This window comes from Spironucleus salmonicida, chromosome 6, assembly GCF_000497125.1.
Source record: "Spironucleus salmonicida strain ATCC 50377 chromosome 6, whole genome shotgun sequence".
Lineage (NCBI taxonomy): Eukaryota > Fornicata > Diplomonadida > Hexamitidae > Spironucleus > Spironucleus salmonicida.
The window spans coordinates 1,472,587-1,499,565 of NC_090601.1; the positions used below are offsets into that span (position 1 = coordinate 1,472,587).

At 31.9% G+C, this 26,979-nt stretch overlaps 20 protein-coding genes and 2 non-coding genes across 22 annotated transcripts; 6 read left to right on the forward strand and 16 right to left on the reverse strand. All coding sequences in view use genetic code 6, as the record gives it.

Moving 5' to 3' along the window:
- Positions 1 to 610: 610 nt before the first annotated feature.
- SS50377_26526 (uncharacterized protein) lies at positions 611 to 1,165 on the forward strand (the record flags this gene model as incomplete). Its single annotated transcript, XM_067910333.1, has 1 exon — positions 611 to 1,165. One exon carries the CDS (start codon positions 611 to 613, stop codon positions 1,163 to 1,165), a length of 555 nt encoding a protein of 184 aa, XP_067763089.1.
- A 215-nt stretch (positions 1,166 to 1,380) lies between these two features.
- Positions 1,381 to 2,334, reverse strand: SS50377_26527 (DNA polymerase sigma family protein; the record flags this gene model as incomplete). The annotated part of the gene is made up of 1 exon (XM_067910334.1): positions 1,381 to 2,334. One exon carries the CDS (start codon positions 2,332 to 2,334, stop codon positions 1,381 to 1,383), a length of 954 nt encoding a protein of 317 aa, XP_067763090.1.
- Positions 2,335 to 2,406: 72 nt separating this feature from the next.
- SS50377_26528 (NAD dependent epimerase/dehydratase) lies at positions 2,407 to 3,471 on the forward strand (the record flags this gene model as incomplete). The annotated part of the gene is made up of 1 exon (XM_067910335.1): positions 2,407 to 3,471. The coding sequence occupies one exon, from the start codon at positions 2,407 to 2,409 to the stop codon at positions 3,469 to 3,471; it is 1,065 nt and encodes a 354-aa protein (XP_067763091.1).
- Positions 3,472 to 4,373: 902 nt separating this feature from the next.
- On the reverse strand, positions 4,374 to 4,847 carry SS50377_26529 (uncharacterized protein; the record flags this gene model as incomplete). Its single annotated transcript, XM_067910336.1, has 1 exon — positions 4,374 to 4,847. The coding sequence occupies one exon, from the start codon at positions 4,845 to 4,847 to the stop codon at positions 4,374 to 4,376; it is 474 nt and encodes a 157-aa protein (XP_067763092.1).
- Positions 4,848 to 4,910: 63 nt separating this feature from the next.
- On the reverse strand, positions 4,911 to 5,582 carry SS50377_26530 (StAR-related transfer domain-containing protein; the record flags this gene model as incomplete). Its single annotated transcript, XM_067910337.1, has 1 exon — positions 4,911 to 5,582. One exon carries the CDS (start codon positions 5,580 to 5,582, stop codon positions 4,911 to 4,913), a length of 672 nt encoding a protein of 223 aa, XP_067763093.1.
- Positions 5,583 to 5,727: 145 nt separating this feature from the next.
- On the forward strand, positions 5,728 to 5,800 carry SS50377_t20097. The gene has a single exon. It is a non-coding gene; the product is annotated as a tRNA-Gln (tRNA).
- A 136-nt stretch (positions 5,801 to 5,936) lies between these two features.
- On the reverse strand, positions 5,937 to 6,953 carry SS50377_26531 (Glucokinase; the record flags this gene model as incomplete). The annotated part of the gene is made up of 1 exon (XM_067910338.1): positions 5,937 to 6,953. The coding sequence occupies one exon, from the start codon at positions 6,951 to 6,953 to the stop codon at positions 5,937 to 5,939; it is 1,017 nt and encodes a 338-aa protein (XP_067763094.1).
- Positions 6,954 to 7,160: 207 nt separating this feature from the next.
- SS50377_26532 (uncharacterized protein) lies at positions 7,161 to 7,805 on the reverse strand (the record flags this gene model as incomplete). The annotated part of the gene is made up of 1 exon (XM_067910339.1): positions 7,161 to 7,805. The coding sequence occupies one exon, from the start codon at positions 7,803 to 7,805 to the stop codon at positions 7,161 to 7,163; it is 645 nt and encodes a 214-aa protein (XP_067763095.1).
- A 178-nt stretch (positions 7,806 to 7,983) lies between these two features.
- On the reverse strand, positions 7,984 to 9,453 carry SS50377_26533 (Galactokinase; the record flags this gene model as incomplete). Its single annotated transcript, XM_067910340.1, has 1 exon — positions 7,984 to 9,453. The coding sequence occupies one exon, from the start codon at positions 9,451 to 9,453 to the stop codon at positions 7,984 to 7,986; it is 1,470 nt and encodes a 489-aa protein (XP_067763096.1).
- Positions 9,454 to 9,741: 288 nt separating this feature from the next.
- Positions 9,742 to 10,491, reverse strand: SS50377_26534 (Extracellular nuclease; the record flags this gene model as incomplete). Its single annotated transcript, XM_067910341.1, has 1 exon — positions 9,742 to 10,491. One exon carries the CDS (start codon positions 10,489 to 10,491, stop codon positions 9,742 to 9,744), a length of 750 nt encoding a protein of 249 aa, XP_067763097.1.
- An 807-nt stretch (positions 10,492 to 11,298) lies between these two features.
- On the reverse strand, positions 11,299 to 12,399 carry SS50377_26535 (uncharacterized protein; the record flags this gene model as incomplete). Its single annotated transcript, XM_067910342.1, has 1 exon — positions 11,299 to 12,399. The coding sequence occupies one exon, from the start codon at positions 12,397 to 12,399 to the stop codon at positions 11,299 to 11,301; it is 1,101 nt and encodes a 366-aa protein (XP_067763098.1).
- Positions 12,400 to 12,736: 337 nt separating this feature from the next.
- SS50377_26536 (Transmembrane domain-containing protein) lies at positions 12,737 to 13,957 on the reverse strand (the record flags this gene model as incomplete). The annotated part of the gene is made up of 1 exon (XM_067910343.1): positions 12,737 to 13,957. One exon carries the CDS (start codon positions 13,955 to 13,957, stop codon positions 12,737 to 12,739), a length of 1,221 nt encoding a protein of 406 aa, XP_067763099.1.
- A 622-nt stretch (positions 13,958 to 14,579) lies between these two features.
- On the reverse strand, positions 14,580 to 16,091 carry SS50377_26537 (Ubiquitin carboxyl-terminal hydrolase family protein; the record flags this gene model as incomplete). Its single annotated transcript, XM_067910344.1, has 1 exon — positions 14,580 to 16,091. The coding sequence occupies one exon, from the start codon at positions 16,089 to 16,091 to the stop codon at positions 14,580 to 14,582; it is 1,512 nt and encodes a 503-aa protein (XP_067763100.1).
- Positions 16,092 to 16,246: 155 nt separating this feature from the next.
- SS50377_t20098 lies at positions 16,247 to 16,329 on the reverse strand. The gene has a single exon. It is a non-coding gene; the product is annotated as a tRNA-Leu (tRNA).
- Positions 16,330 to 17,014: 685 nt separating this feature from the next.
- SS50377_26538 (uncharacterized protein) lies at positions 17,015 to 18,085 on the forward strand (the record flags this gene model as incomplete). Its single annotated transcript, XM_067910345.1, has 1 exon — positions 17,015 to 18,085. The coding sequence occupies one exon, from the start codon at positions 17,015 to 17,017 to the stop codon at positions 18,083 to 18,085; it is 1,071 nt and encodes a 356-aa protein (XP_067763101.1).
- A 53-nt stretch (positions 18,086 to 18,138) lies between these two features.
- Positions 18,139 to 20,967, reverse strand: SS50377_26539 (Formin homology 2 domain-containing protein; the record flags this gene model as incomplete). Its single annotated transcript, XM_067910346.1, has 1 exon — positions 18,139 to 20,967. One exon carries the CDS (start codon positions 20,965 to 20,967, stop codon positions 18,139 to 18,141), a length of 2,829 nt encoding a protein of 942 aa, XP_067763102.1.
- Positions 20,968 to 21,039: 72 nt separating this feature from the next.
- SS50377_26540 (DNA-directed RNA polymerase) lies at positions 21,040 to 21,261 on the reverse strand (the record flags this gene model as incomplete). Its single annotated transcript, XM_067910347.1, has 1 exon — positions 21,040 to 21,261. The coding sequence occupies one exon, from the start codon at positions 21,259 to 21,261 to the stop codon at positions 21,040 to 21,042; it is 222 nt and encodes a 73-aa protein (XP_067763103.1).
- A 128-nt stretch (positions 21,262 to 21,389) lies between these two features.
- SS50377_26541 (uncharacterized protein) lies at positions 21,390 to 22,136 on the forward strand (the record flags this gene model as incomplete). The annotated part of the gene is made up of 1 exon (XM_067910348.1): positions 21,390 to 22,136. One exon carries the CDS (start codon positions 21,390 to 21,392, stop codon positions 22,134 to 22,136), a length of 747 nt encoding a protein of 248 aa, XP_067763104.1.
- A 59-nt stretch (positions 22,137 to 22,195) lies between these two features.
- On the reverse strand, positions 22,196 to 23,041 carry SS50377_26542 (Palmitoyl-protein thioesterase; the record flags this gene model as incomplete). Its single annotated transcript, XM_067910349.1, has 1 exon — positions 22,196 to 23,041. One exon carries the CDS (start codon positions 23,039 to 23,041, stop codon positions 22,196 to 22,198), a length of 846 nt encoding a protein of 281 aa, XP_067763105.1.
- A 1,153-nt stretch (positions 23,042 to 24,194) lies between these two features.
- Positions 24,195 to 25,256, forward strand: SS50377_26543 (Mitogen-activated protein kinase kinase kinase; the record flags this gene model as incomplete). The annotated part of the gene is made up of 1 exon (XM_067910350.1): positions 24,195 to 25,256. The coding sequence occupies one exon, from the start codon at positions 24,195 to 24,197 to the stop codon at positions 25,254 to 25,256; it is 1,062 nt and encodes a 353-aa protein (XP_067763106.1).
- A 219-nt stretch (positions 25,257 to 25,475) lies between these two features.
- Positions 25,476 to 26,270, reverse strand: SS50377_26544 (uncharacterized protein; the record flags this gene model as incomplete). The annotated part of the gene is made up of 1 exon (XM_067910351.1): positions 25,476 to 26,270. The coding sequence occupies one exon, from the start codon at positions 26,268 to 26,270 to the stop codon at positions 25,476 to 25,478; it is 795 nt and encodes a 264-aa protein (XP_067763107.1).
- Positions 26,271 to 26,359: 89 nt separating this feature from the next.
- SS50377_26545 (putative FixW protein) lies at positions 26,360 to 26,914 on the reverse strand (the record flags this gene model as incomplete). The annotated part of the gene is made up of 1 exon (XM_067910352.1): positions 26,360 to 26,914. One exon carries the CDS (start codon positions 26,912 to 26,914, stop codon positions 26,360 to 26,362), a length of 555 nt encoding a protein of 184 aa, XP_067763108.1.
- Between the last annotated feature and the right edge of the window lie 65 nt (positions 26,915 to 26,979).

The window sequence follows — 26,979 nt, forward strand, 5'->3', positions numbered from 1 at the left end:
TATTAAAATAGATAATATTAGGTCTTTTACTAGTTAATTGACGTATTTCTTATATTGGATATCTTCTTAAATATTTCTAAAATAACTGTGATTAATTCCAAGAATGTTATATTTCTAAGAGAAACTTTAGTGTATCTTAAAATTACAAATAGATATTCCACAATTTATTGAATTTTAATATATTCTAAAAGGTTATGTGATAGTAATACTTTCAGTATTTCTAATTTTGAACTATTATTTTTTTTAATCTATAAATTTCGCATTACTTTATAAATTACAATTTACCATTGGTTAAAGCTTTATTTACCTAATACTTATGATTATATTGTATGTTTTAGTTAATTTATTAATATTTTTCGTATTTTAACCTATATGATGTAGCATAAGAAATAATACATGCGATTATAAATCTCAATTTATATTTTAATAAGATGATATAAACTTAAAAAACGAGATAATAGTTTTACCACAATTATGGCTCAAGGGCACTGTTAAATTAGTCATTAAAGTTCATTAAATTATCAAGAAATTAAATAAGTTACTTCCCCAATTACTACTTCAGAGAATATAGTTATTTATTATATAATATAGATTTATAATAAAATAATAAATGATTTGCTGTGCAGTACCATCAGAAAATTTGCAAGAGAAACTAGAATCTCTTGAACATGATCTTATTGATATAAATTCACCACTTGCATAACTTCATACAGTAGTATATGAAACTCGTAAAAATAATTCTGCCCTCTAAAGATAGTTAAATCAGTCTAAAATAGATCATAATGGAATCCTTGCTGAACGAGAACGACATTAAGCATAAAAAGATGGATTAGCCAAATTAAGTGTTGAATTAGATTAAGAATAATAATATTTAGATAAATAGGTTTAATAATTTTAGTATGAGTTCGAAACATTTCAAACTGAAGATTTTTTCGAAAATGAAGATAAAGTTAAACTCATAGAGTGCATTAACTTGCATAAAACTTTATATCAAAGTAAATGGGATAAATTTGAGGATACAAGGATTGAAATTGAAACCTTAAAATCATAACTAAATAGGACAAATTATAGGTATCATTGCCCTTACAAAGCTGGAGCTTTAGGAACTATTCAACGACTTTGGAGAAGTTTTCTTCGAGTAGTTAGATTCGATTTTTTAGAATGAAGTTTATTATTAACTATTAGATAAAAAGATCTAGAAATAATATCCCTTAAAGCTATCGAAAAAAGAAAATAATAATATAAAAATTTATTTAGTTATGAAAGTCTATAACTTTTATTAATTGCAAAAGAGCTATACTGAAGACTGTGTTCCTTAAATTTAATATCATTTTAATTTTTACTTTATCAAAACATTGTACTAAAAATAATTCACTAGTTTCATACTTCTTATACTTCATCAATATCAAAGTTTGATAATTCTTCGCTATCTCTAGCATTCTAACAGTTACTATTAATAACTCCATAGTAGTTATATATTTAATTTCTGATAGACAAGTCTTCCACAAAAAACACTCTGGATAATATTATATTATCATTTTCTTTCCTTTTTCGTTACAAAGTTAACCATGCTAATTCAAATGCTCTTCTAATCAGCACGTAATTATATACAGGCCCTCCAATATCCTTACCATCAATAATAATACTAAGTTAATTACCACTATACACTTTTCGTCGCTAAATTTTTTAATTGTTAATCTCCATATCGTTAGAATTAAATTTTGTACCATAAAATTCAAAAAAATTTAGCAAAACTTATCCACTATTTTATTTTGCTATTTCATCTTTTTTGAATTTAAAAAATGCTAAAACAAGTTCTATAAGAATCCGACTACTGCAGCCGCCAGTATGTGGTTTATGTAACTATCTATTTTTTAAAAATATCTTTATTAATAATAAAATCTGTTTTTCTTTTTCTTATAGATTGTGGCAATCCTGAATATCATTCTATACCTCTGGACCACCGTTAGATACATCAAATTCTAGAAACGTATTTCTATCCACACATTAGAGAATTGGAACTTTAGCTTGAATATAACTAGTTTTAGCGAAAAACTATAACAAAGGCTCAATTCTTCGTAAATTAAAATTCTCAACGCCAATATCAATATCGGAGAAAAATAATGATAAATTTGCCGGAAATGACCCATACGAATACACAATTCCTGAAGGAACAGCTTTCCGGATATTTGAAATAACGTCAGTTCTCGCTTATTTTTCCAACGGTGATAAAGAGTTAAAAGCTAAAAAAAGCTCTATTTCTTCACTTAACTATTCATAATGCTGCAAATGATGTGTAATCTCTTTGCTAAGCCACTAAATTTTGCTTGTCATTAAAGGAGTGGAAATTTATATACTATTTATTATATACAAAATTACTATTTATTTTCCAACCACTTCAAATCAATGTCGAGTCAAAAGTCTTATTTGATCCTAGGCGGATCTGGATTCATAGCCAGGCACGTTTTAGCCTACTTGGCTGATGAATCAACTACCCAGTCTATCACGATCGCCGACAAGCTTCCATTTGAGCTCTCAAACCCAACACCATCATAAACTGAAATCCTTGAAAATCAGGAGCTTTGCAGCTTCATTCAAGCAGATTTAACGCGTTAAGACCATTTAGACCGCGTTTTCAACTAAAAATTTGATACAATAATAAATTGTGCAGGAACTTCTGAGCTAGGCTTAGACCCAGAAATTTACACTAAAAACATCGTCTAACTAGCTAAATTAACTGTATAACGTGCCAAAAATGCTCACTATGTGTATATTTCAGATGCAAAAGTCTACAAAGCTGACACTAAAAGTTTATCTGAAAGCTCCAAAATTCAGCCTTAGAACGCACTTGCAGCGGCTCATTTAGAGGCCGAAAATGTAGTTAAATCCCTGAAAAACTCTCTGATTTTGCGCGTTAGCGGCGTCTATGGACCAGGAGAGCGTTTCTGCGTTATGCCCAGAGTGGTTTTGGCCAGTTTGTACCAGCTAAAACTCAAAACGGTGCTAAAGCTGCCATTCACCGCAAAAACGTCGTTTTCGACTGTTCACGTCCGTGATGTTGCAAAATTCGCGTGTTCATCGATTTCTGGAGTTTTCAACGTTTCAGATCCTGGTTTCACAACGCTAAATGATATTAATGATATATTAATGACTATTTATAAAAATGATCTGAAAATTGAGTTCTTGAGTGGAGCGGTAAATTTAGCGCTTAAAGCTGCTACCAAACTGGCTGCTGAGAGCATCAATTAGTAGCATATGAAACCTTGGGGGGAGTTGTGCAAGGAGCTTAAATTAGAAAGCGATTTAAGCCCTTTCATGAGCTATGAATCGCTCCAGGAGGCTAATTTCAACATTGATGGGACTGCAATTTCTAAGGCAACTGGAGAGGAATATAGGCATTAGAAGATTAATGCTGGACTTGTTTTAGAAGAGATCAACTTCTGGAGGAAGTTAAAAGCGTTGCCTGAGTGATGGGGTATTTAAATATGGGAAAGGTTGTGATTATAAGTTATATAGAAGCTATTTAAAAGGTTACATAAAATTTTATAGTGAAAAACATAAAAGTTGTGTAACGACTGAAATAAAATTATTTTGTAAATGGTACATGTTTCTTGAGGTTAATGAGAATAATTGCTTTCTTACTATCGTCCACTGAGGAAAAAACATAAATATAATATTATATTTAGTAATTAATTAGTATTCTATGAATTAAGCTATCTATTTTTTGATAAAGGCAATACAAATATATGGCTTATTTGTTTAGCTATCAACATTGCTAAAATTGACAGCAGAATAGTTTCTTTTTATAATTCTTATTTGATAGAAATTTATATAGTATAAATTGTTGTAGATAAAATTTTACAAATTTTATTGAAAGATAATGCAGGTAATTTCCTACATTAAATATTATTGTACTTAAAAATATTAAAATTAGATAAATAACTAATAATATCTATAGTACTACTTAGATATTAAAATATACTATTTATGTAGACGTTTAATAATTATTTACTTGACAGAAACATCAAGATTTAAATCATATTGATATGAATTAGCATAATTTTTATATCACAAGCTTGTCAATGTATAAATGCACAAAATGAGTTCAAAGCTACTGAAAAAAGGAGCATATCTCTATTCCTCTAAGTAATTTATGCCTTTATAATAACATTCTTTTATTTCATACTCTTAAGACCAGAAATTGGTGTCTGAAATACGGATACCGATTTTTGATTAAAATAGTATGTAATTTAGTATTACTTCGTCTGATTCTGAATCTTTTACCGAAGATAAACCTCACAAAATAAAAGTTTATATAAGGTAGGACAAGATTGTAGCAAGAGGCCTGCTAATTCGAGTCAATGAGATGGAGATCATAACAAAAAGTCTGCAGATCCAGTTAAAAGAGATGAAATCGATATGCAGAATGCAAATATGTAAGATTGATCGTTGAATAGACACCCGTCGTGGATTTCATTAGGAGAATCCCTCTATGCAGTAATTATTACGTTATCATCTACATATCCAATTTTATATCCATTCTATAGCTTAGGAATAAAACGCACTTTTACCATAAGCTCTTACCAATCATATTACCAAAAATTACGCACAATGTGCCTTTCAGATACACATCCAATTCTGCCTTTATTCCTTCGATCCTAAAATCCACTAACCCATAATTCTTGATTCACCTACTCCACACTCCCTACAAACCGTCTATTCTCGACCCTAAATCTGCCTAATTATCCAGCTCTACCAACCTCCTCCTCCTCTTGCCCCCAATCTCCTAAATTTTAACTCAGCCTTCTCTACAACGTGCAAACGCTATAAAACACACAATATGCCATTTCCGTACCCCCTTCTTAATATTCAAATTTTCTATTCCCCCAAACAGCTCCAAACGCTTCCACTCACTCAGCAGCCTTCAATTTCACGAGAAAATTGTTCTGTCCGTCCAGCAAATTGTTGAAAATCACAGCAGGAACGTTTCCGCACGGATCGCAGTGGCACACGCTCGTGACCCTGCACTTTCCTGGCTCAATTTCCTCGTAGAGCAGCCCGCTCAAAAGCTGTCCCCTGACGGCCTTTTCGACGAATTTTTGGTCACAATCTACACTAGCGGTAACGACGAGCACCTTCTGCGCCTCCCCGCTCAAATCGAACATCGTCCTGCCCATCGTAAACTCCCTTCTTGCGACTAAAGGAACGGAAGAATCCATGCACTAATATAACATATATGTATTATTGTCCAAAATCTTTCCTTTTTCACACTCCAAAATCGCTTTTTTGGCGTCGTCCGAAATCGACGTGAATTTTCTGTAAACGGCCCTATTCTTGTCCTCGGGGCGCACCTCTTTGATCTTGTGGTCAAAAGCGAGCAGTTTCGCAACGGTCGAATCGATCAAAATCTCGCCTTTGATGGTCTCGAATTTGGAATTTGGCGTTGGGGCGTAGGACGCGTCGACAGCGTTTTTGTAGAGTTTGTGGTTCTTGAATGGGAGCGCAAAAAGTTCTAGTGCGCGTTTCTTGTGCGTTTCCGCGAGTTTGGTGGCGGTTTCGAGCGCTGTGGACGGAAATTCCATATATGAAAATAGGAAGGGATAGTAGTATTATTGCTTAATATTATATAATAATTGGAATTGGGCGAATATGAAAAAATACGAATATGGAGTGTTTGGAAAGGATATAATAAGATATAGTTAAGTATATCATAATTATAGTTAACATGCTTCTATGGTGTAGTGGTTAGCACAGTGGACTTTAGATCCACCAGACATCAGTTCGAATCTGGTTAGAAGTGAATTTTTCAATTATATTAATGAGAGAATATTACGCGAATGGAGCAATTAGAAAAATGGGTTGATTCAATTTTGTGTGCAGCAGATATTTTGAATGAGTAGGATAGGCTAAAGACAATAGTAAATAGAATCCAGAAATCACTCGTTCTGTAAAAGACATTCGCAGCATCCATAGAGGCCAATGTTATCCTGAAGAATAACGCTGATTCTTCTGTTTTTGACAATATGAGAGAGTCTACCCTTGTCATAAAGACCGTCCATAAACTTTTTGTTTACAAATGCATCCTTGAGAAGATCCATGTTCTTTGCCATGATACCACCAGCAATAAATATTTCAGATGGCAAGAAGCCAGCACAAAGGTCAGAAATAGCACGACCGTAGAAGTTGAAGAAAATAGCCATGATCTTCTTGAAGGTCTCGTCACCTTTGTTAGCATTGATAGCAACGTGAGATGGCTGGTCATCTTCAGAAGCAGGAAGCGAGATTAGCTCAGAAACCATTTTGTCAGAACCACCAGTAACACCAAGATAAGCATTAAGCTGGGCTTCGGTTTTACCCATGAAGAACTGGGCAATGCAAGCAATGCCATTTCCAGATACGAAACGTTCATAAGATATGTGTTAGGAGTTGTGTTTTTTCTGCATGAAAACCACTAATTCATATTCAATAGGGCAAGATGGACCAAAACGAAGATGTCCACCTTCGCAAGGGAAAACAGAAGTTTCAGCAACGTAACCTACACCAAGACCAGTACCTGCACCAAGATATAACTTGACGCCGTTATGTAAAGCATTGGGTACAATGATATCAACGGCTTCATTTGTGACGAATCTGGAAATAATCCACCATCCGATTGCCTGGAAGTCGTTAATGAATTTGACAGAGAAGCCCAGAGTAGAAGCAAATTCCTCAGAGTTATACTTGTATGCAGTATTTTCATTAGTCAATGTACAGTGTTTACCATCAACTGGTCCAGCCATAGCCAAACAGCAAGATTTTATACCTTTGATGCTATGTTTAGAAATAAAATCTTAAATAGCAGAAATAAGAGTGGGGTGTTCACGAGTAACATAATACTCAGTATGAATCATATCTTTGCCATTTATAGAAGACAGACGAAGGTTAGTACCACCAATATCACCTGTGATATACATTAAGGGGAAAGGAATCTTCGATTTAAGATCAGTTATGAATGTTCGACTATTTAAGATCTATCGCCTACTATTAGTTATAAGTCTAATAACTTATGACTAATTATTTCATACTATTCTTGATTATTATATTTTGATAGTTTAATCTTAAAGCTGTATTATATTTATATATTATAATTTTTGATAGCAGCATCTAAAACTAAAAACTAGTCACTTTGTCCCATAACTAACACCAAACTTTTCCATGTTTAATTAAAATTATATCTTGCTTATCCTTTCAATTTCATTTTAAATAATTTATCTTTCATAGAGCTCTTCAACTCCTCTAAATATTGTTGAATTTCGCTAAGGAGACAGCCTTTTATTGCTAAGATTAAATTCTTTATTAGTAACGTCTACCTTAAGTTTCGACTTAAGTAATATAAATTTCTAAGAAAATTCTTTCAGAAATATTCGCTATCTTGGTTGTTTAAATTTTCTATAGTATTCGAATTAAGATTAAAAATCTGAAAACAGACCAAGCTGGTCATTTATTTATCTTGGCTCGGATGGAACAGACCTAAATATATACGTTTTCAAAGGAACTTTTTCAGGCTACTTTTCAAACTAACTATCTAAATAACTGTTGCATTTGCTGGTGTTCTTGACTCTATATGTAAATTATCGCAATTATTTAGTTTTTTAAGGAATTTTATAATATTCAGGAATCTGTTGTATAACTGTCTAAACAAATGCTTTAGACGGCGTTGTGAAGTTATAATAGGGAAGCTAAAATATAGACTATTTTATCCTGATACGTGATTCACGCGTGCTAAATTCTGGTGTTAGAAAAATCTGATTAACCGATTTCTACATTTTAGAACTAAAATCATAATATATCTAATTTTTATTTTTATTTTAGTTATCTGGGGACAGAATAATCACATTATTTATCCTATTAAATATATTCTTATATAGTAAACTCCTAATTTCTACGGTTTTTACATTTTAAACCTATTGTAAATTTTTCCAACCCTGTGTTTAACCTCAAATATCACTCCTTCACGAACCCACCGCCGCAGCCACAGCCGGTGATGAACACGCAGTCTTCCATTTTCGTCTCACCTTTTGCCTGGTAAAATGCAACCATTTTTTTCATGAATTCATCTTTCTGCTCCTCTTTGAGCAGAGCAACTGCAAAACCGCCGAGGCCGGCGCCGGTGAGCCTGGCACCAAAGGCACCGCATTTCCTACTCTCTGCGATGACCTCGTTCAGCTCAGCGCAGGAACACTCGTAGAGCGAGTCGCAGGAGGTCTGGGAGTCGTTTATGAGCGTCGCCAAGTCGCCAATCAGGTCCTTCGACTTAGCCTGGTTTTTGAGTAAAAGTTCAAACTTCTGCGCTCTGTCTGCCTCGGAATAGACGTGCTAGAGGCGCTTTTTAATGACCAGAACATGCTCGGGTTTCACGTTTTCGTAGCGGCCCAAAAGCGAGTTTTCGACAATTTTGGTGCAGAAAAGGTCCTTAACGAGCTGCTCGACGCTACTGTAGCCTAGAATGTCCTTTAGCTCAGCCAGGGTGCATTTTTCAGGCAACTTTTCGCAAAATTCGAGCATCTCGCTGGGTGACCCTTTTTAGTATAATTATTATATGTCCAAACACATATCTATTTTTTCTCTACCTTTAACGCATGTGACGTACTTTGTACCGCTTTTCAAGCTCCTTAAGATAGCGCATCCAGCGCGGCACTCAGCCACTCTCTAGTTATAGAAGTTAGCGGCCGAATTGGCTTTCTTGCTATCCTTCAGTGAGTTCATGCACGCAACGAGTACGCCATCTACGAATTTCTCGCTTTTGACGTCCAATTTCGGCACGAAATTGATAACTGAAATCTGCCCTTTTACGGCATTCAGCGAAATGGCCTAGTCCATGCCACCGCCTTCGATGGCAACCAGGCTCTCGCTTTTTGCGACAATCGCAGCCAGGCGGTTTTTGTCAATTTCCTCACCGATAAAGGAGAGGAAAGCCAGGGCTGCGCAGCATGTAAGAGCCGACGATGAGGACAATCCGGAGCCCAAAGGCACGTTCCCGGTGCCGATTAGCGTGATCTGGGACGACTCAAAAGTGTTGGGAAGGAAGATTTTCCGCTCCTCGCAATACACCGAAGCAGCGTGGAAACCGGCGCGAACGTACATGGACCAGGCATCATTCGGAACTGCAATTTTCGTGGGGGCAACTTTGTAGTCGAAATCGTCTGCCTTGAAGAGCTGCTCTTCGATGTGGCGCAGCTGGACGTGCTGGCGGCCCTTGTCCTTGCAAACGGCGAAGATGAAGTCGTTTTCGAGAGCGATTGGCGACACCTGGTAACCATTGTAGTCTGTGTGCTCGGAAATGATGTTTACACGCCCGGGGGAGCGTGCAAAAGTTGCAATCGTGAGATTGTGCGTTTGTGCATATGTTTTGAGGGCCTGGTAGCGCTCAAACGCTTCTTTTGGAGCCGTATAGATCTCATTTATCTTTTTCATTAGATTTGATGAAGTGGTGAAAATAATCAGGCCTAAAATGTCGTTTAAATATGCAGTTAGTTACTGAAAACGAAATCTGCAAAAATAGGTTATTATAAGTTTAATAATAGGACATTAAATTTTGTGAAACGAGTTTAAGTCCAAATTCAAATTCAATGAACCACCGATTTCCGATTTTGCTTTAAAAACCTATTTTAAACCTATTTTTACAAATTTTTATATTAATATTATATGATAATTAATACAAAATCGCTCCTTTCCACTCCAAAAACCCCACAATTAAATTCATCACTCGCAGGGGTACTTGCCCTCGCTCAAATCGCAGTACGCCCTGAAAACGAGCCCGTGTTCGAGCATGAAAGGGTTAATATTGCCCTGAACTTCCTGGATCCTCTGGGCCTGCTGCAGCTGCAGCTCCGTGGGGGCGAAGAGCAGGTCCCACTCGATCATGTCATCGACGCGCGAAAAGGTCTGTCCCAGGGAGTGGAACTCGGCCGGGTACTTCGTGTAGAAGTAGGCGACCGCCCTCGCCGAGTCGCCTTTCTGGGCGTCTCTGGGCTCGAACGTGTGCTTCGTGCTCAGCGTAGACCAGTTTTCCAGATCCACGGGACGTGCGGTATTGATTTGGTAGTCATTTCCGTAATAAGCCTTCACCTCGGAGGCCTCTACGTACGAAAATGGGTAGTTAGATCTAGCGCCGTTTGACTTGGACCAGGCAGGCCGGAGGTGGTAAAGGTCACCTTTCATGGGCTCCTTCTTGTCGAAAAATGACTGCGGTACGGTGTGCTCGCAATTCAGGTCTCCAGCCTTATTGCAGGATGTGTCCATCTAGTCATATTTGCAGGGCATTTTGAGGCCTGTGTAGCACCCGTAGAGGGCGTTCTCTTTGGGGTCGTTCATGACGTATCCATAAAGTTCTTCACGGCCGCGGTTGTAGCCCAGCTGCTTATACCCTACGCTTGCTATCTTGTTGAGCTACTCCCTGAGCGTGGCTCCGGTTGATCCTGGGAAGTATTCCTGGAGGACCAGAATCATCATTTTATAATAAATCAAAAATTTTAATTTGAATATTAATGTAAACAGGTCAAACTTAAAAACTCTTAATATAAGTGTCCTGTGGTTTATTAATCATATTAATAAAAAATTGCGTATAATATTTCATATATGGAAATATAATAGTATTTTATAACTTATTTTAGTAAATTGCTTGAATAATATTAAACATTATATAATAAAATTGAAATAATAGGAAATTGGAAACTAGATATTTTTTCATTATAATATAGCATTTATATTCATATTAGCAAAATCTATTAAAATAAACTGAGTCTATGCACATTTTAGTTATTTTACCCTACTACTATTTTATCACCGCCTGTATTCAATGTCATTTTGTATATATTATTATTATTATTATATTTAATTGGAACTGTCAGTTTCAGTAAATATTTAATTACTAGTTAATAAACTATCAAAATTAAACCTTACTCACTATTAATATATAATAGAGTAAATAATTATTATTTTAGTAAATAATAATAAATAGCCATGTTACTCATAAATCTAAAAATTGATGTAAATATATTATAAACATCGCTATACTTCCATAATACTTATTCGTAGCATACAGATAATGGATCTATCTATAAATTATTTGTTTTCGTTCTGCTTGTAATAAAATTATTGTTAATCGTAGTTCAATAAGTTTTACAACTCAGCATGCATTCAAACTAATCAGATTTGGTCTTTTTCTTCTAAATTATATACAACACATAAGTATATACATATTTATTATTCAAATCACTTAATTAATATATTAACGAATTTTCACAAATCTATTTTAAATCAGATTAAATAATAGTCACTTAACTATATTACATATGACACATATTATAGGTAAAATATATTCAGAATAAATATTAATTATGAATTCTCGGTTTAATTAAGATCATCATATGAAATACCATATTATTTTAAAAGCATTAAATAATATTATAATATTAAATTCACACGTTGCACTCCATTAATGCGAGAAATTGTCTCAATAAACAAATTTTTTCTTACTATTAAAGCTCCTTGCGTAATTATAATACTTATTATAAATTCTATCTCATTTTTAGGAGATTCATTAATGACTCCTCCTAGATATCCCAAATATTCTCTTTTTACTTATCCTTTATTATTAGACATTATAAGATTGATAAAATATAAACCTGAGATAATTCTATAAGTTTTTATTGGATATAATTTACATTCAGTGCTGGCACCAAAAATATCATTGTTTTTAGATCTTTACTTTATATTGATAATTACATTTATAACGTTATCTGCATAATATTATTTTTCCTTTTTCTTGGCAATTTTCATGGATTTAATGCCAGAAGATTAGTTTTTTATATCCTTATTTTAGTTGGAAAATCTTGTTCCTCGTAATTTTACCTTCTTTTCATTAGATTTTTGCTGTGCAAACTTATAGATAAATATTATTGGTACTTTTATATACTATTTTTCATAAAAGTCAAAAAACAGGTCGAATTTCATGCTTAAAATTGCTTGCCTATGTTTTATTATTAAATTTTTTATTAGATATGATTTACCATTTTATACAATAGGTTGCACTGGAAATTTGCTTATAGGAATGGTTGCAGCGGAATCTTAACAACCGTATAACACTGATTATACTTCATAAATTAATACTATTATCTCTCCATATAAAAATATTTATATATCTTGTTTTGGTGGCATTATTGAATCTAAATTTAGATCTATTTATTGTAGTTTACTTTTATTATTACCATTTTTTGTGTAATTTGGAGCATATTACAGTTCCGGTAAAATATAATAATTTATTGATAGTTTAAGTTAAGTATTGACCGCTATTTGCTTCTCAACTATTATTTGCTTTTTTAATTAAACTAAAGAATAATAGTAAAAACCACTTAACATATTTTTGTAAACTATGAGAAAAATTGACCGCGCCCTTATATTAGTTTAGCAACCTATTTATACTTTTGTTTTGTTTAAATTTAGGGTAGTATAGTTAGGACCTTATAATACTACAATTATGTTATTGTTATATGTTGGAGTTTTAGGAATTACTGTGATTACTGGATATGTAACTTCGTGGTTATTGGAAGACGTTGTTTTTAAAGCAAATATATTCTTAATGAAAAAATAGCTTAAACTGAAATAAGATTATTTAATTCATTTAGCCTTGAGTAAAACAAGTCATAAATCCGTTGAAAGCTGAATATATTCACATGATTGAAGTACGAATTATTATTCACTAAATAAACTATTACTAGTTCATAAGCTTGAAATTAATACTCTCTTGCTTCTTTTCTAGATATACTTTCTAAATAATATTTTTATGCACTTTTAACAGAACATCATCAAAAAGCCAGCCTAGAAAACAACCCGTTAAGACTGTAGTAAATATAACCCCTGTATATAGCATAAGATATATCATATGGTTATATGGGCCAAGTTATACTAATTTAAATTTCCTAATTAAATAACTATATAAAGGTTGCTAAACTAAAAAAATTGATCGATCAATTTCTCTTAAAACTCTAAATAACTAACTGATTTATTCGTCTTCTTTATAAGCAACTCGAAAGCATAGTATTGTTGAATAAAGAATAGCTGTAATTACCTCAGATATTGAATCTAAAATTATAATAACTTATCCTTAAAGACACTAATAAGACAATGAAAATGTAAAAGGTAAAATTAGAAAACAACAAAGCCAAATATTATTAAATCTGCTTGAAGTTAGTCTGTTCAGATATTTTCTATAAACATTATCATACTATGCAATTCTTTAATTTTCTAAGGATAATTAGTCTGTATTAAATGGAAACATAGCCTCTGAAGCAGTAAAACCTATCATAAAATTACCTAAACAATAAATTGGGTTGAGAGGATACTTTTTGAATTAGATAGATAATAAAATTTTACAAACAAACGAAAATCCAGCAATTTTTAAAAAGTAATGAACTTTGTTCTTTTTATTTCGCTGTAAATAATAAATAATGGTTGCTAATAAAATTTATTGTAAATTACTACTATACAACTCTAATGAAAATAAATAAGAAAATTTAGGTGCAAGATTTTCTGAAATTAGCACAGAATACTTAAAATAATTATAAGGCATGATGTTAAGAAATACAGAGGTTAAAACTATAAAGTAATATTACACAGCCAATGCACTAAATGCCATAATAACTAAATAGATTAAATCATAAACAGTCGATAATTTATTCGCTACACTTTAATGAAATCTGATACCTATAAATACTTATAGAATAATTTCTAATTTATAACCTAATATATTATATAAAGTAGTAAAGAATGGAAGCTTAAAAAAAGAAAGATTAGGTAATCTAGGTTAGGTCATTAAAGATGTCCCTAAAAATATTATACAGTATTTTAATAGCAAGCATGATGCAATAGGAATCTTAATTGATAATAAGAATTTATTCGGTAGCACCAACTCTTTCATTTTTACATGACAGTAGTTAAATATTATATAGCAAAAATTATGCTAAAGATATTATAATTATCAATTGTTTTAGTTGATAATAATATAATTTATTTTTATCATAATAATATTATGATTAAGCAAAGTACAAAACTGAAAAATTAATAATCAATTTATTATAATTATATCGTAAATAGAATAATATTTTTAACTGTAGATGTAGAATTGTTATGAAATGTTACTACAATAATTCAATTTATATGTAATCTTTTTATGTTTACATTACCCAAAGTAAAACATGTATAAACATACTATTTCAATATTTAAATATAGTAGAATATCCTAAAATCAAACTAATCACATAAATTCACCAATTTAATATTATGATATATACATCAACTCTGTTCATTCACCATTTGTTTATGATTTATTTAATTTTTATCATTATTATCTTATAAATAGTATTGAACTTTGCTTTAAGCTTCTTGGGTTTAACTAAAACTATCTGCTTTCGTTATCTTTAGATCACTAATATAGATTTGATATAAAGTTATTAAACTCACTGATACAATGATATAAATGCGTAGCCAAAACTCGTTAAGCATAATAATGAATGGATGTGAGATGTAAAATTAAACTGTGCTCACAGTCCCCGTTTCTTGGTTTAAAATTTTCCTTTTTATTATCTTTCTCTCCATTAGTCAGTTTTACCGTTTCTTCTTTAGGATACTTCATCCATTCTTTAAAGCCTGTTGGCATCTCTCATTTTTTAAGTTTTTCGTCTTCGAGCAGCATCAATTTCTGCATCCATTTCATCGATTTTAGAGTGTAGTAACTTCGATGTAAGTTCCTTCCTATCCATTAACTCGTCTTTTACAAATCTGCACTTCGTAGGTACCTATGTAGTGATCTCAACTTCTGGATTTTTTGCTTTAATTTTCTCTTCAAATAAGTTGGAATTATCAACATCATGTATTTTTACACCCTAGATGCTAATTTCACAAGCAATTTCTTCGTAAATTAACATTACTGCTTCATCAAGCTTAATGTCGTTGAAATTCACCTTTTAAACTATCTCATCATCCCTAACTTACCACCCATTGCTATAGCAATAGCAGAAATAATGCCCATAACCCAAACTAACCCCAGAATGACAAATAACGGCTTTTAGCTAATGTGTGCTCTTCCCCTGTTTAGAACTCAAGCTACTGACAACCATTTAGGCTAAATTCTGACCCTGTCCACCTTCACTCATCGTCTTAATGCTCACTTCGTCAATCCCATTAGTTAAGTTAATTTTTTCTGGAATTTCAATATTCTTATTGACTTTCTAGCCTAATTCGTTCCATCTCTGGAGTTGAATAATAAAGGAGCTGCTTGCTTGAATAATTTTTTAGTATTTAAAAATCGTAGCATCTTTCCCGCAAAATTCGCAGTTGTAGCCAGTTATTTCAACTGGTTTTAAAAATTCTTAAAATGACCTTTTTAGTGTTTTACTAATTGGTAAAAGTTAACTTCTACTAATATAATGCTAATTTTTAGTTCCTTTACAACGTTGGCAAACAATTTTGCTCTCAATAACGCAACCAAAAAGTTGCTCGATAGCAGTTGTTTAGTTGCTTTAGGGTTAATTTGCACTTTCTACTTCTTTAAAATGGAAGGCATCTATTACTCGCAGCAATAGTTCGGTTGCATCAGATTATTGGAGTGGTGACATATCAAATAGTTTTAAATTTGCATAGAAAAGTTGCGGTAAAATAACTTTTTATTTCGAATTTTGAAGAGTAGTTAATGAGGAAAGAAGTGGTGATTTTGTGGCAGTTTAGAAATAATCTGATGATATAAGAGACCGAAAACGGCGGAGCGAAAATAAAGCTTAGAGTACCGTGTTGGCATAGCAAGAAGCACCAGTATTTTGGAAACCGAATTGTGGATGTGCTTTATGAGTTGAAATAACATTTTTGAATGATGAAGGATCAATAATATAAAATGCGTGTTTAAGAGTAGACTCTGTTATTGTATGTTTTGGGATCTTATATAAACCTTCCTATTGAAAATTTGTTAAGTCGTCCCCGATATAACGCTCAACGAATTTGAGAGTACGTAAAGGTTGGTTAGATTACAGACGTTGTAGTGGAACCAAAATGTTTTCCATTTGTGAAGTGGACGTTGGAATGAAAGAATACATTATTATTATATAAATATTTATTATAATAAGTCAATAGAGTGTTGATAAAATTAATGCTATTATATTTGATATTACTGGTATCTATATAAATTGATTAAATTATGCTTAAGTAAAAGAATAAATACTAACCGCGGGATTCGAACCCGCGAGGACTACTGTCCATTACGACCTGAACGTAACGCCTTAACCTCTCGGCCAGATTAGCTATAATTAAATATTAAATTATACACTATATATAAATACTTAGCTATAGGAATTATTAGAAACCTCACTAAAATATCACAAATATTCAGTATCAAAGTCATTTACTATCTCTATCTTATTTGAAGTATCTCTTAATCCAATTTTCTTTTTACCTTATTAAGTGGGAGATGGGCAATACGATTGCCTTTCAGCAGTTTTTTCTTAGTTGAAATACTTCATTTTTGAAATAAATTTTTATAAAGACAATATATTTTTAATATATATACACTTCTGAAATACTACGATTATTTGTATATTGTAATTATGTTAATAATAAATATATTAGATCTAGTAATGAAAAGCGAATATTATTTACATAAATAGAATAACTAAATTATTTATATCAGTTTTTATGAAAATTTATGATAAATCCATAGGAAGTTAGTTACACTGCTGAAAATTCTATAAATAAACATAATGTTGAAAAGTCTGACAACATATTTACCATAAAATTGATCATATCCAAATATTAGATTTAAATAATTCAAGCAAAATAATGTGCTATATGTTAAAATTTAACTATCGTAATAATAGTAATTAACTTCTGATATTTTTATCGTTATTTGTTTTCGTATTGTTTGATATTTTTTAATCAACTTTCCATAATATCATTAATACCTTTTAATAAAGTATACATTTACACAAAAATGCTACTTTCTATACTTTAGACATACACAATTATCACAACAAAAGGTATTGATAATTTTATCAAAATCAATTAAGAACATGCTTTAAATCAACTAATTAATACAAATATTATTCCAGATATTGAAATCCCACTTTTAGGCTTCAAAATACTTCTCAAGAATGTTAGACTAGTTAATGTCCAGGCAGGTGATATTTCTACATTTTTAGATCACAATAAGTAATAAATATCATTAAAAATGTCAAAAATAGCCATGGAGCTCACCTTTGAGTTTTAATTAACCTAATAATCTTTCCCATATTCATCAGATATGGGAACAGGGTAAATTATCTTAGAAAAAGTTAGTGCATCAATTATTGGAGTATTTAACGAGTTATTTACTGTTTCTCCAGTTTCACTTAGCTTTATTATCGATGTATTGTCAGTAAAAACATAATCCTCTCTCGATTTTATTATAAATCCACTATTGAACATACTATAAAATCAGCTGAAAATTTTAATAAATGGTTAGCTAAATCAAGTTGTAAGTGGTAATTTGCTCGAAATAATGAATAAAGTAATTGAAAATATTGATTACTTATCAGTTATTGGTGGCGTAGAAAGTTTTCACTAATGGTAATATTTGGAAATCCGTGACAGGCACATTTTCGTATAAGAAATATTAGAAATTAATGGAGTAAAAGTAGGAGGGCAACAATAATATCAATAATTTTTACTTAATAATGATATTTAATATGGATTTGGGATAGAAGTAATATAATAGAGTTTGATGAGTTAAAAGTATAAGATAAATGAACTATAAATTAGAAACACGGGAATCAGTGGTAGCTATAAAACTAATGACGTAGAATGCAGATTTTTGGGCAAAATTTAGATGAGTGTAGAAGATACATAGCATATGACTTTTAAGCTAGTAATAAATGAAAGCTTTGGTGAAAATTGTATAAATGTCATACCATAGATTATCAATATTGTTTCTTTTCCCCAGGCTTTTAATGTCAACTAAGACTTGTAATGCATATACTTATATGTGGACTAGTGCGTTCATTGTGGTGGTGATATTGGATAGTGAGTTGTTCGGTATTTAATATAATATATTTATATATTAAAAAATATTAAATGACCTCATCCTATAGCTCCATCAATTAAATTATTCATGAACCCTTAAGTATTAAATTTTTCTTATATAGGTTTAGTTTTCTTCTTCATTATCTGTGCAGATTTCTACAATGAACTCTATAGAGAAGGCCCAAACATTATAAATATGTTAATGAAATCATCAAATGTTAGTCCTTTTCCTTCAGAATAGTATATCTTTATTTTATTAAAATCTTCATTTATTTAATCTAATTTTATAACTTCGTTATCCAGCTGATCTTAATATGTGTTTATTAAACTTTTAAGATTCTAACCTATTTTTGAGCTATCAATATCGATTTTCTTCAGTCTTTACTGTAAAGATAAAAGATATGCAGATTATTCTTAATAATTAAACTATTTTAGTTTTAATAAAATGTCATTTATTTAACCTATTTCTTATTATTGTTGAACAGTTAGCATTTTAGTAATGATAGTGAGCAATGTATCTCCAGAATTAGTTTTTAAATCTATTAGTCGAACCAGTGTCTTTAACTTAAATCCTTATGCGTTACCTCTATTATTATTACAATTTAAAAGGTTTCCAACGGATAATATTTATTTAAGAAAATATAACCATGATTAATTATTTTATAACTCAGATAATAATTATTTAAATGTATAAGTAAAATCTTGTAAAATGATAAACTCTTCCCTAAAATTTATAGAAAATAACCAATTTTCTACATTTTATCTGATATTTTTGATACCTGATATTGCAAAAATAAATTACTCCGATTTATTATATAATGTTATGTTGTTCGTGCTTTTCATTGACTCTAGAACTAATTATATTTCCTCTGGATAGGGTAGAGCTAATAATAATGTATCAATACCATGTTCAAGTGGATCGAAATATTATGCGTTAATAATATTTTCTTTTATTTAAAAAAACGTTGATTTTAATTTATTCAAAGCTATTTCAATTTATTATGTTCTTTTTGAATCCAAAATCGATATAAGTTGCTTTTTCTATTCTAAGCATTACTATGTCTATATTTTTTCTTCTATGGCAAAATAATTAGATAAATCTTCAATTTATTTATCTGTGAATCTTATATCTTCCTATCCAATACTTCTCCATAAACTTTCTTACTTTATATCCTAATCTTTTGTTTTTTCCCATTATAATGGTTTTGTTTTGCAAGTTGATTTATTAACAAATAATTTTTAAAATTTCAATTTACAGGGTTAAGCTATACCACCAGGAGGTGGCGGAGGAAGCATACCACCAGGAGGTGGAGGAGGAAGCATACCACCAGGAGGTGGCGGAGGAAGCATACCACCAGGAGGTGGCGGAGTAAGCATACCACCAGGAGGTGGAGGAGGAAGCATACCACCAGGAGGTGGCGGAGGAAGCATACCACCAGGAGGTGGAGGAGGAAGCATACCACCAGGAGGTGGCGGAGGAAGCATACCACCAGGAGGTGGAGGAGGAAGCATACCACCAGGAGGTGGAGGAGGAAGCATACCACCAGGAGGTGGAGGAGGAAGCATACCACCAGGAGATATTAATACACCTTTCTATTCTAATTATGCTTTAAATTATTGTATTTCTCTTATTAAATCTCGATTTTATTTTTCGATCCCTGCAATGATAAAATCTTTTTCTCTAATAACTACATCAATTTTTGTAATAGCTGTCATTTCATCTTCAGTAGCCAACCTAACACTGTTAAAGTCAACATCACCAACCCGTTCCACTAATTCATCTATTCCTGTATACTTAGATTTCGCTGTAATATAGCCCCATTAATCCTATGCTGATTTGAGGCATATTTTCCTAAACGCATTTCGTATAAAATCAGACTGTGAATCTGCAGAAATTGATGCCTTTATAGCCAATTACTCAGTGGAAATATTATCATAATCCTCAATCTCAGGATAAAAATTGAAATTAATGAGAATTTTGATGCATTTTACAGCCTTCGCAAAAACTATGTCGCCTTTCAGATCATCGTCAGCTAGTGTTTTTTAGCTCTCGAACAGCCACTAAATGTCGAATTCCTAATCTTCTTTCAGGTAACACCCAAACTAGTTATACCTTATCCTAGAGTTCAAAATCGCAACAACTGCAGCTTTCAGCTTCTCCTAGATCTCAGTAAACCCCCCTTGCACCAGCTCGCCCTGGACCTTGGGGTCTGCCGTGATTATCCGCTAAATAATCAACAGACTGTTCAGAATGTCGTCAATGTTGTGATTTTCTGCTCCATACTGCAAGCTCACCACCAGTGCCTGGAAGCGCCCGTAGCTGAAGTAGATCTGCCGTAGGCTCCCTGAAATGGCCCCTGCACTGCTTCCGCTACCGAAAATGCAGCATGCGGTCAGGATCAGCAGTGAGTTCTACCGTATACCATCCATAGTGCTGCCGAGCAGGCTCGCGAGCTGCCGTAGAAGGCCGAAATTGCCGCAAATGAACCGGACCCCGGACTCGCAGTCAGCCAGGCCATGCAGAGCCTCCAGGGTGAGCAGTAGCGCTTCGAAATCTGCAGCGTTTTGCGCCAGAAATACGAAGTCTGCGAGCGCGTCTAGGCCGTTCTCAGTGATGAAGCGCTGTCGGAATCCCGGTGCGCGGCAGGATAACGCAAGCTATGCGAGAACATGTGTGGCAGGAAAATTATTTACCCGTGCCCGCTTCAGGGCGCGGATTGCCTGGGGTGCGTCCAGATTCGAGGCATCGCCTGCGTGCTGTTCTATAAAGCGGACCTGCTGACTAGGTGATTGATACTTCGCCTTGATCTTATTCTGGGCATCCGGTGCTAGCTGTAAGTTGTCGAGTGTACGTTGGAAGAAAAATGAGATATCATTATCATTCATGGAGAGGTTGGAAATCGGATAATAATGAAAATTTGGGAAAGCTTGAAAATGGGTTAAATGAGAGCAAAATAATCATTTTCTAGCCGCCTGCCTTACTTCGGGAGAATACATGATTAAGTCATCGATAAGGTCCACGTGGGTGATCAGCATTCTTCTACAACAGTATCTTGGGCAATTTAGTTCATCCAGAACCTCCTTGGGATCTCTACCATTTTATTCGGTTTCTCTGATGTAGGTGTCATATAAATGACCAACAACCTTACCACATGTGAAACAGCGAACTGGGATGATCATTTGGAAAGGTAAATGAAATGAAAATTATATATGATATATATTCATATATTAATGGGTAACTAAAAAGTAAATCGTAATTTATTTTATATATTAAATAAATAATAATTTATTCATTCCGCCTCTTTTAAATGCAAACATTGAATAACAAACTCAACGCACTCGTTAAAAGCTAACATAAGCTTTAAAAAGATAGAGCTTTTGTGCAGTAAGAAATCAGTTAAAATATTCAAACATCTTTAACCACATCTGAGTTATTATCATAGCATATACCAGTATGTGCTGAAACTTGTCCAATCGCAACACGTACTGAACAGACTTACAGCGAAATATAACTTTTAGAGTCTTAATTAGAACATGTTTAGTCAGAACTCGCAAAAACCCAGACAAAAGTTACTGTACACAACCCAGTAGAAACTGAAAAATCAAAATTAGTTATTGAAAATGAAGAGGATCTTCTTGAACAGCTGATGCTTAAATATGAACCTGAAGCTTACACTGCATTTATCAGAAAGCTAAATTTCTCAAAAACATCTACCTTCCAAAACAGTGTTTTGAGCGAAATGTCGATCATGCAATAAGACCCCTACAAGTCCTGTGCCGATTATGTGGAGCATCACAACAACTCACAGTTTAGTACAATGACAATGACAGCTGAAGAGGCTAAATTCATGGATGTTGCAGATTACAATTTCAAGCTGAAGAAGCAGCTGGCTGTTGCAAAATGCAACTTTAGAGAGAAGAGGGATGCTATTTAGGAGATAGAGGGTAAGGTTCACTATTTAATTCAGGAGCAAGAGAAGTACTGCAGCATTGCAGGAATCGTAAGGGAGAAGCTTGAGATTGTAAAGCACGAGGTTGAGGAGATTGAATTTTGACGTGATATTATTTATATTTTTTGATTGTAATTAAATAAGATAGATAGTTATACATATTCTCAGTTCATCCTTAAATGAGGTACAATTCTTTCAGCTATGAACTTCTGGTTAGTTGTGTAATCTCCGTGGTGTAAATTCGTTTCTTCAAATATGACTCTTTTTTATTCTACCATTGATCTTAGACCAAAAGTATCAGTTTTATACTCTTCGCGATCCTGGTAAAGCTAAATATCCGAATCTGATCCTTCTTTCCATACTCCAAAAAAGGCACTCTACCACGGAGAAATGACTTCATCAATAGGTCCACCAAATAATACAATTTTATCGACATACATAAAGTTAATTTTTCGTTAAATATTGTAATCTCTTATGTTGTGAATAAAAGGCAAAGACGCTGCTTTTTTAGCATATGCTTTTAATTTATATGGATTTCTCCAGTATTATGCAGGAGATAAGCGAGACTAAACAAATCCTTTATACTAAAAGTAAAATAATAACTTCTAAACGAAAGTAGGTAAATAATTACCATGGCATTTAGATTTTACACCACAGAAGAACCCACGTTATGGTCCGGATAAAGAAATAAATCTTACCATAGGTGCTGCCTTATGGTTATATTCTTCTAGCATTGCTCTAATTAAATAACCTCCTTAACTATGTCCAACACCAATGTATCCATTTTAAGTAATTGGATGTTCGCTTATACACTCTGATAAAAGTCTTATTTAGTGTGATATTTCCATAAAAATAGAATCCCATCTGCCATTTCCAACCTCACAATTAATTACAATAACATTTTCAATTTCAGACTGTATAGTATCTCTTATAATTTCCATATAATGTGCAGATGAATCAAACCCATGCATAATTACAATAGGATATTATGCTATCAGGACGACTAACATTGTATAAACTGTAGGAATTTGATAAGGTTAATTATTTATATAAAGTTTTATAGTTGGAATTTATAAAATCCCTCTTAAACTTAAAAAGAAATATAAATAAATATTTGTATACTAAGTTGTTATTATGTTTTACTATGTTTCAAGTTGAAAATTTAATAATTAAGTATGCATAAGTTAATAATTAAGAAACATTTCAACCTTATAATTAATTTCCCCAAAGAGTATTACAACATAATTATAATAAAAATATATTAAGTTTTGTTAAGAAATAAAAATAATTTTGACATGATTCATTATAGTTATAGAATTTAATACTGACGATAATTTTTAATTTTAATTTTTAGAGAATTTATGTTTCAAAAATAAAACCACAACTAATTATTGATTAATATGAAACCTGTTCAATAATATCAAAATTCTATTTCAGTGTATTGCAGATAATAATTATTGGATTTAAATTAACATTAAATATGTAAATAATTTTTTTAAATAATAATTAGTTATTTATATATTCAAAGTATGGGTTTGTAATATATTTATTATTGAACGATTATATACATTTATATTTCATATACTGTAATTTTATCATAGAAGTCATATAATTATATAATATTTTAACTATAAATTATTATTAATTTTGATGGCAAAATTTTTATCAGGATAATATAATAATTTCATCTTAGTTACTATCTTTTACTTAATTTACATTAAAATTATACCAATTATATTGTATCAGGATATTTAAAATATCCCTCTGAAAATAAGGAGTACTTTATATTCTCATTAATAATTTAGGAATATGAGAATATTATAAAAGTCTTATAATAGATTGCAAATAATACAGTTATAAAACGAAAGAATAATTACTGATGTGTAGAAAACAAGAATTTAATGATAACTTTCAGTACAATTAATATAACCAAATATTAAATGATAATAAGCATCCATTATAATAAGATTACACTATAGAATGTTTATATTGATTGAGGATAAATACCAGATAGAAAATTTAAAAATTTAATACTATTTTTGCATATTTTAACAATAAGTATCAAGTAATATATTAAAATACTATTTATTTTTAATAGTAATATTGTTATTATTATTTAACGAATATTTACTAATTATGATATATTAATTGTATTTAGCAGAAATGTTATTTTAATTAACATTTGCTCCAGGGATCTAGTCTACACAGGAAACATAATTCGAAGTTAATTTTGACGAAACTATATAGCAGTATATTGATGATGATCTACATGACTTTACTTTTTCAGTTTAAACTGGTTAGCGTAAATTTTTTTAGATTGATATTTCAGCTATGATTTGTTCATTATTTTCTGAAAAATCAATATATTCATTATATTACACCACATTGCTTGTTTCAAATCCATTAACTTCTTATGATTCACACCTTATTAAATCTTGTATGTTTTATCCAAAGATATTAAACTCACCATCTTTTTGCGTAGAAAGTAGTACTATATTATAAGGATCTTGTATTTTTAATGAGAAATAACCTGTAGTATAAAGTTTTCAATAACTTTTGGAAGAACAAGGGTTAATTGTAAGTTCGAAACTAGGGTATGGTGGTTTTGGAGAAGTGTACGAGGTAATAAAAGACAACTAAATATTTGCTTGTAAGGTTTCTCTTCATACATAGGCACTTTAAAAAGAGTTTGATATATCACAATTAATTGGATCTTGTTAAGTAAATGAGTTCTAAAAAAGCACAACATTTGCATGCTATCTTATGGAAAAATTGTATTAAGCTAATGTTTCAAACCACTATGATTTTCTATTAAAATTAGCATATAGTATTCAAAATATTCATGATCTGAATATAATTCATTCAGATATAAAATTGGCAAATATAATGTAGACTGCTGATAAAAATATAGTGTTAATTGATTTTGGAACAGCATGTCGAATTGGAATAGATATACCAGAATGGAATTGTACAAAAACTCATATGGCTCCTGAAGTTAGGAGCCATACTTATTTTGGAAAAGAAAGTGATATTTGGGGATTTGGATGTGTCTGTTTAGAGGTGTTAGTTCCAGATGACCTGAAAATTGGTATTGAACTACGAAATAATTACAAATTAGGTATATATGTATCGCTTTTAGATAAAATTTTTGTGGATTTCAGGGAGAGAATTACTATAAAAGAAGTTATCGAGCATATGATTACGATATATGATTTAGTGAAATGATTTTTACAGTTTTATTATAACCGATATTAAATTTTCCTTCATGTTACATACGTTAGAAGTAGCAATAATTAAAAAATATTTGTACAAACACAATATTTAAGGTAAAAATAAGAAAGTTAAAACAATCTATCATAGGTAGTATAATTTAGCTACTAATTCTTCAAAGTATCTCTCTTCATACACCAATGAAGCAAATTTTACACTTAAAACCTAGAAAATTCATAAAAATACTCCAATACACCTTTTTATGATTTCAAAAAGTTCAAATAACTCCCCTTCTTATTCTTATACAATAAAAGCGCCTAAACTCTCTTCTTATTATTCTGTTAAATTACTCCATTTTTAATTTTAAAATTCACCAAAAATACTCTCTAATTCACCATCTAGCTGATCCTAAAGAACACCGAATCGCTCCATAAGTTAATCTTCAACGACCTTTGCAAGGCGGTCTGCTGCGAGCCGCTTCTGGTTCTAACTAGCAACCTACTTCTTAGTCAAGAATGCCACTTTTTCGGCTTTCTACTTAGTAGAAAGCTCGCCAAGTAGCTGCTTATTCTGAGTGATAATGAGGTTTAACTGAACCTTAAATTTGGCTAACTCTCCTGCCAGAAATTCTTTTTCTGAATTAAAAGATTATTCCTCGGTATCTACTTGCTTCTCCCTGATCTTAATAGGTGTAATGGAAAGTGAAATTTTAGCTTGAACTTCAGAAATTTATTACTCCTTTTAATCGGTAAAATAAGCGTTAAGATTATGTGTAATCTTTGTCTTAAGGTCCGAAACAAAAACACGGTTTCGCAAATAATTATGGGGAATTTTATAGTTTAAATCAGTTAGATTCGTGTAATCCAGGATTTTTCTAGTGAGTGTCCGCATTTTAAGCTAGTTTTGCTTGTATTAATCTAGAAGAGTAATTATTTATAAGTCTGCCCATGTTTACTTTTATTCTAGGACTTTAGACACAATAGTGTCTTTATTTTGGGTGGTATATTGACGCGGTCGACTTGCGCGCATTCAAAAATAATACAGTATAAATTGATAACAAATAATAATGGGAGGTATTAGTAATTTGAAGACATTAAGCAAATATTATATTAGAATGGTCACAATTTTCTAGCTTTACCACTAAACTCTGATTTTTAGCTACAAGTTTTGGTGATTATACCATCCATAGATCTTGGATGACCGTTCCATATTATTACACCATCTTTATCGAAAATAAAAGCATGCGGTACTCCCTAAATTTTATAGTAATCAAGTAAGTATTTCATTTTACCGAATTCATCGCTCCCAACGGCGTAATGCTTAGTTTCAGGATGGTCAGCGACAAAAGCCTCAATATTTGATTTTGGTTCTTAAGCTATAGACACAACATTGATATTTTTAGTTCTTGCTAAATTAGCCAAGTGAGGAACTTCAGCCTTGCATGGAGGGCAATTTGTCCCAAAAGCAATTAATACAGTTGGAATACTAGATGAAAAAGGCTTAGGTTTGGTCACATAGGTAAATAGATTTAAGCTAGGAAGTGGAGGTAAATTATTTTTTGGGGAGTCCTTATCTTTCTTACCTGGGGTTTAATTTCTTAATTTATTGGCGTAATAAAGAAGACCACTTGCAAAGATAATAAATCCTAGCGTCTTTATTAGATCTTCGTTCATTATAGAGGAATTAATTTGAGTTAAATTATAGTATAATATTGGACTTAATCGTTTTTCTTCGAATA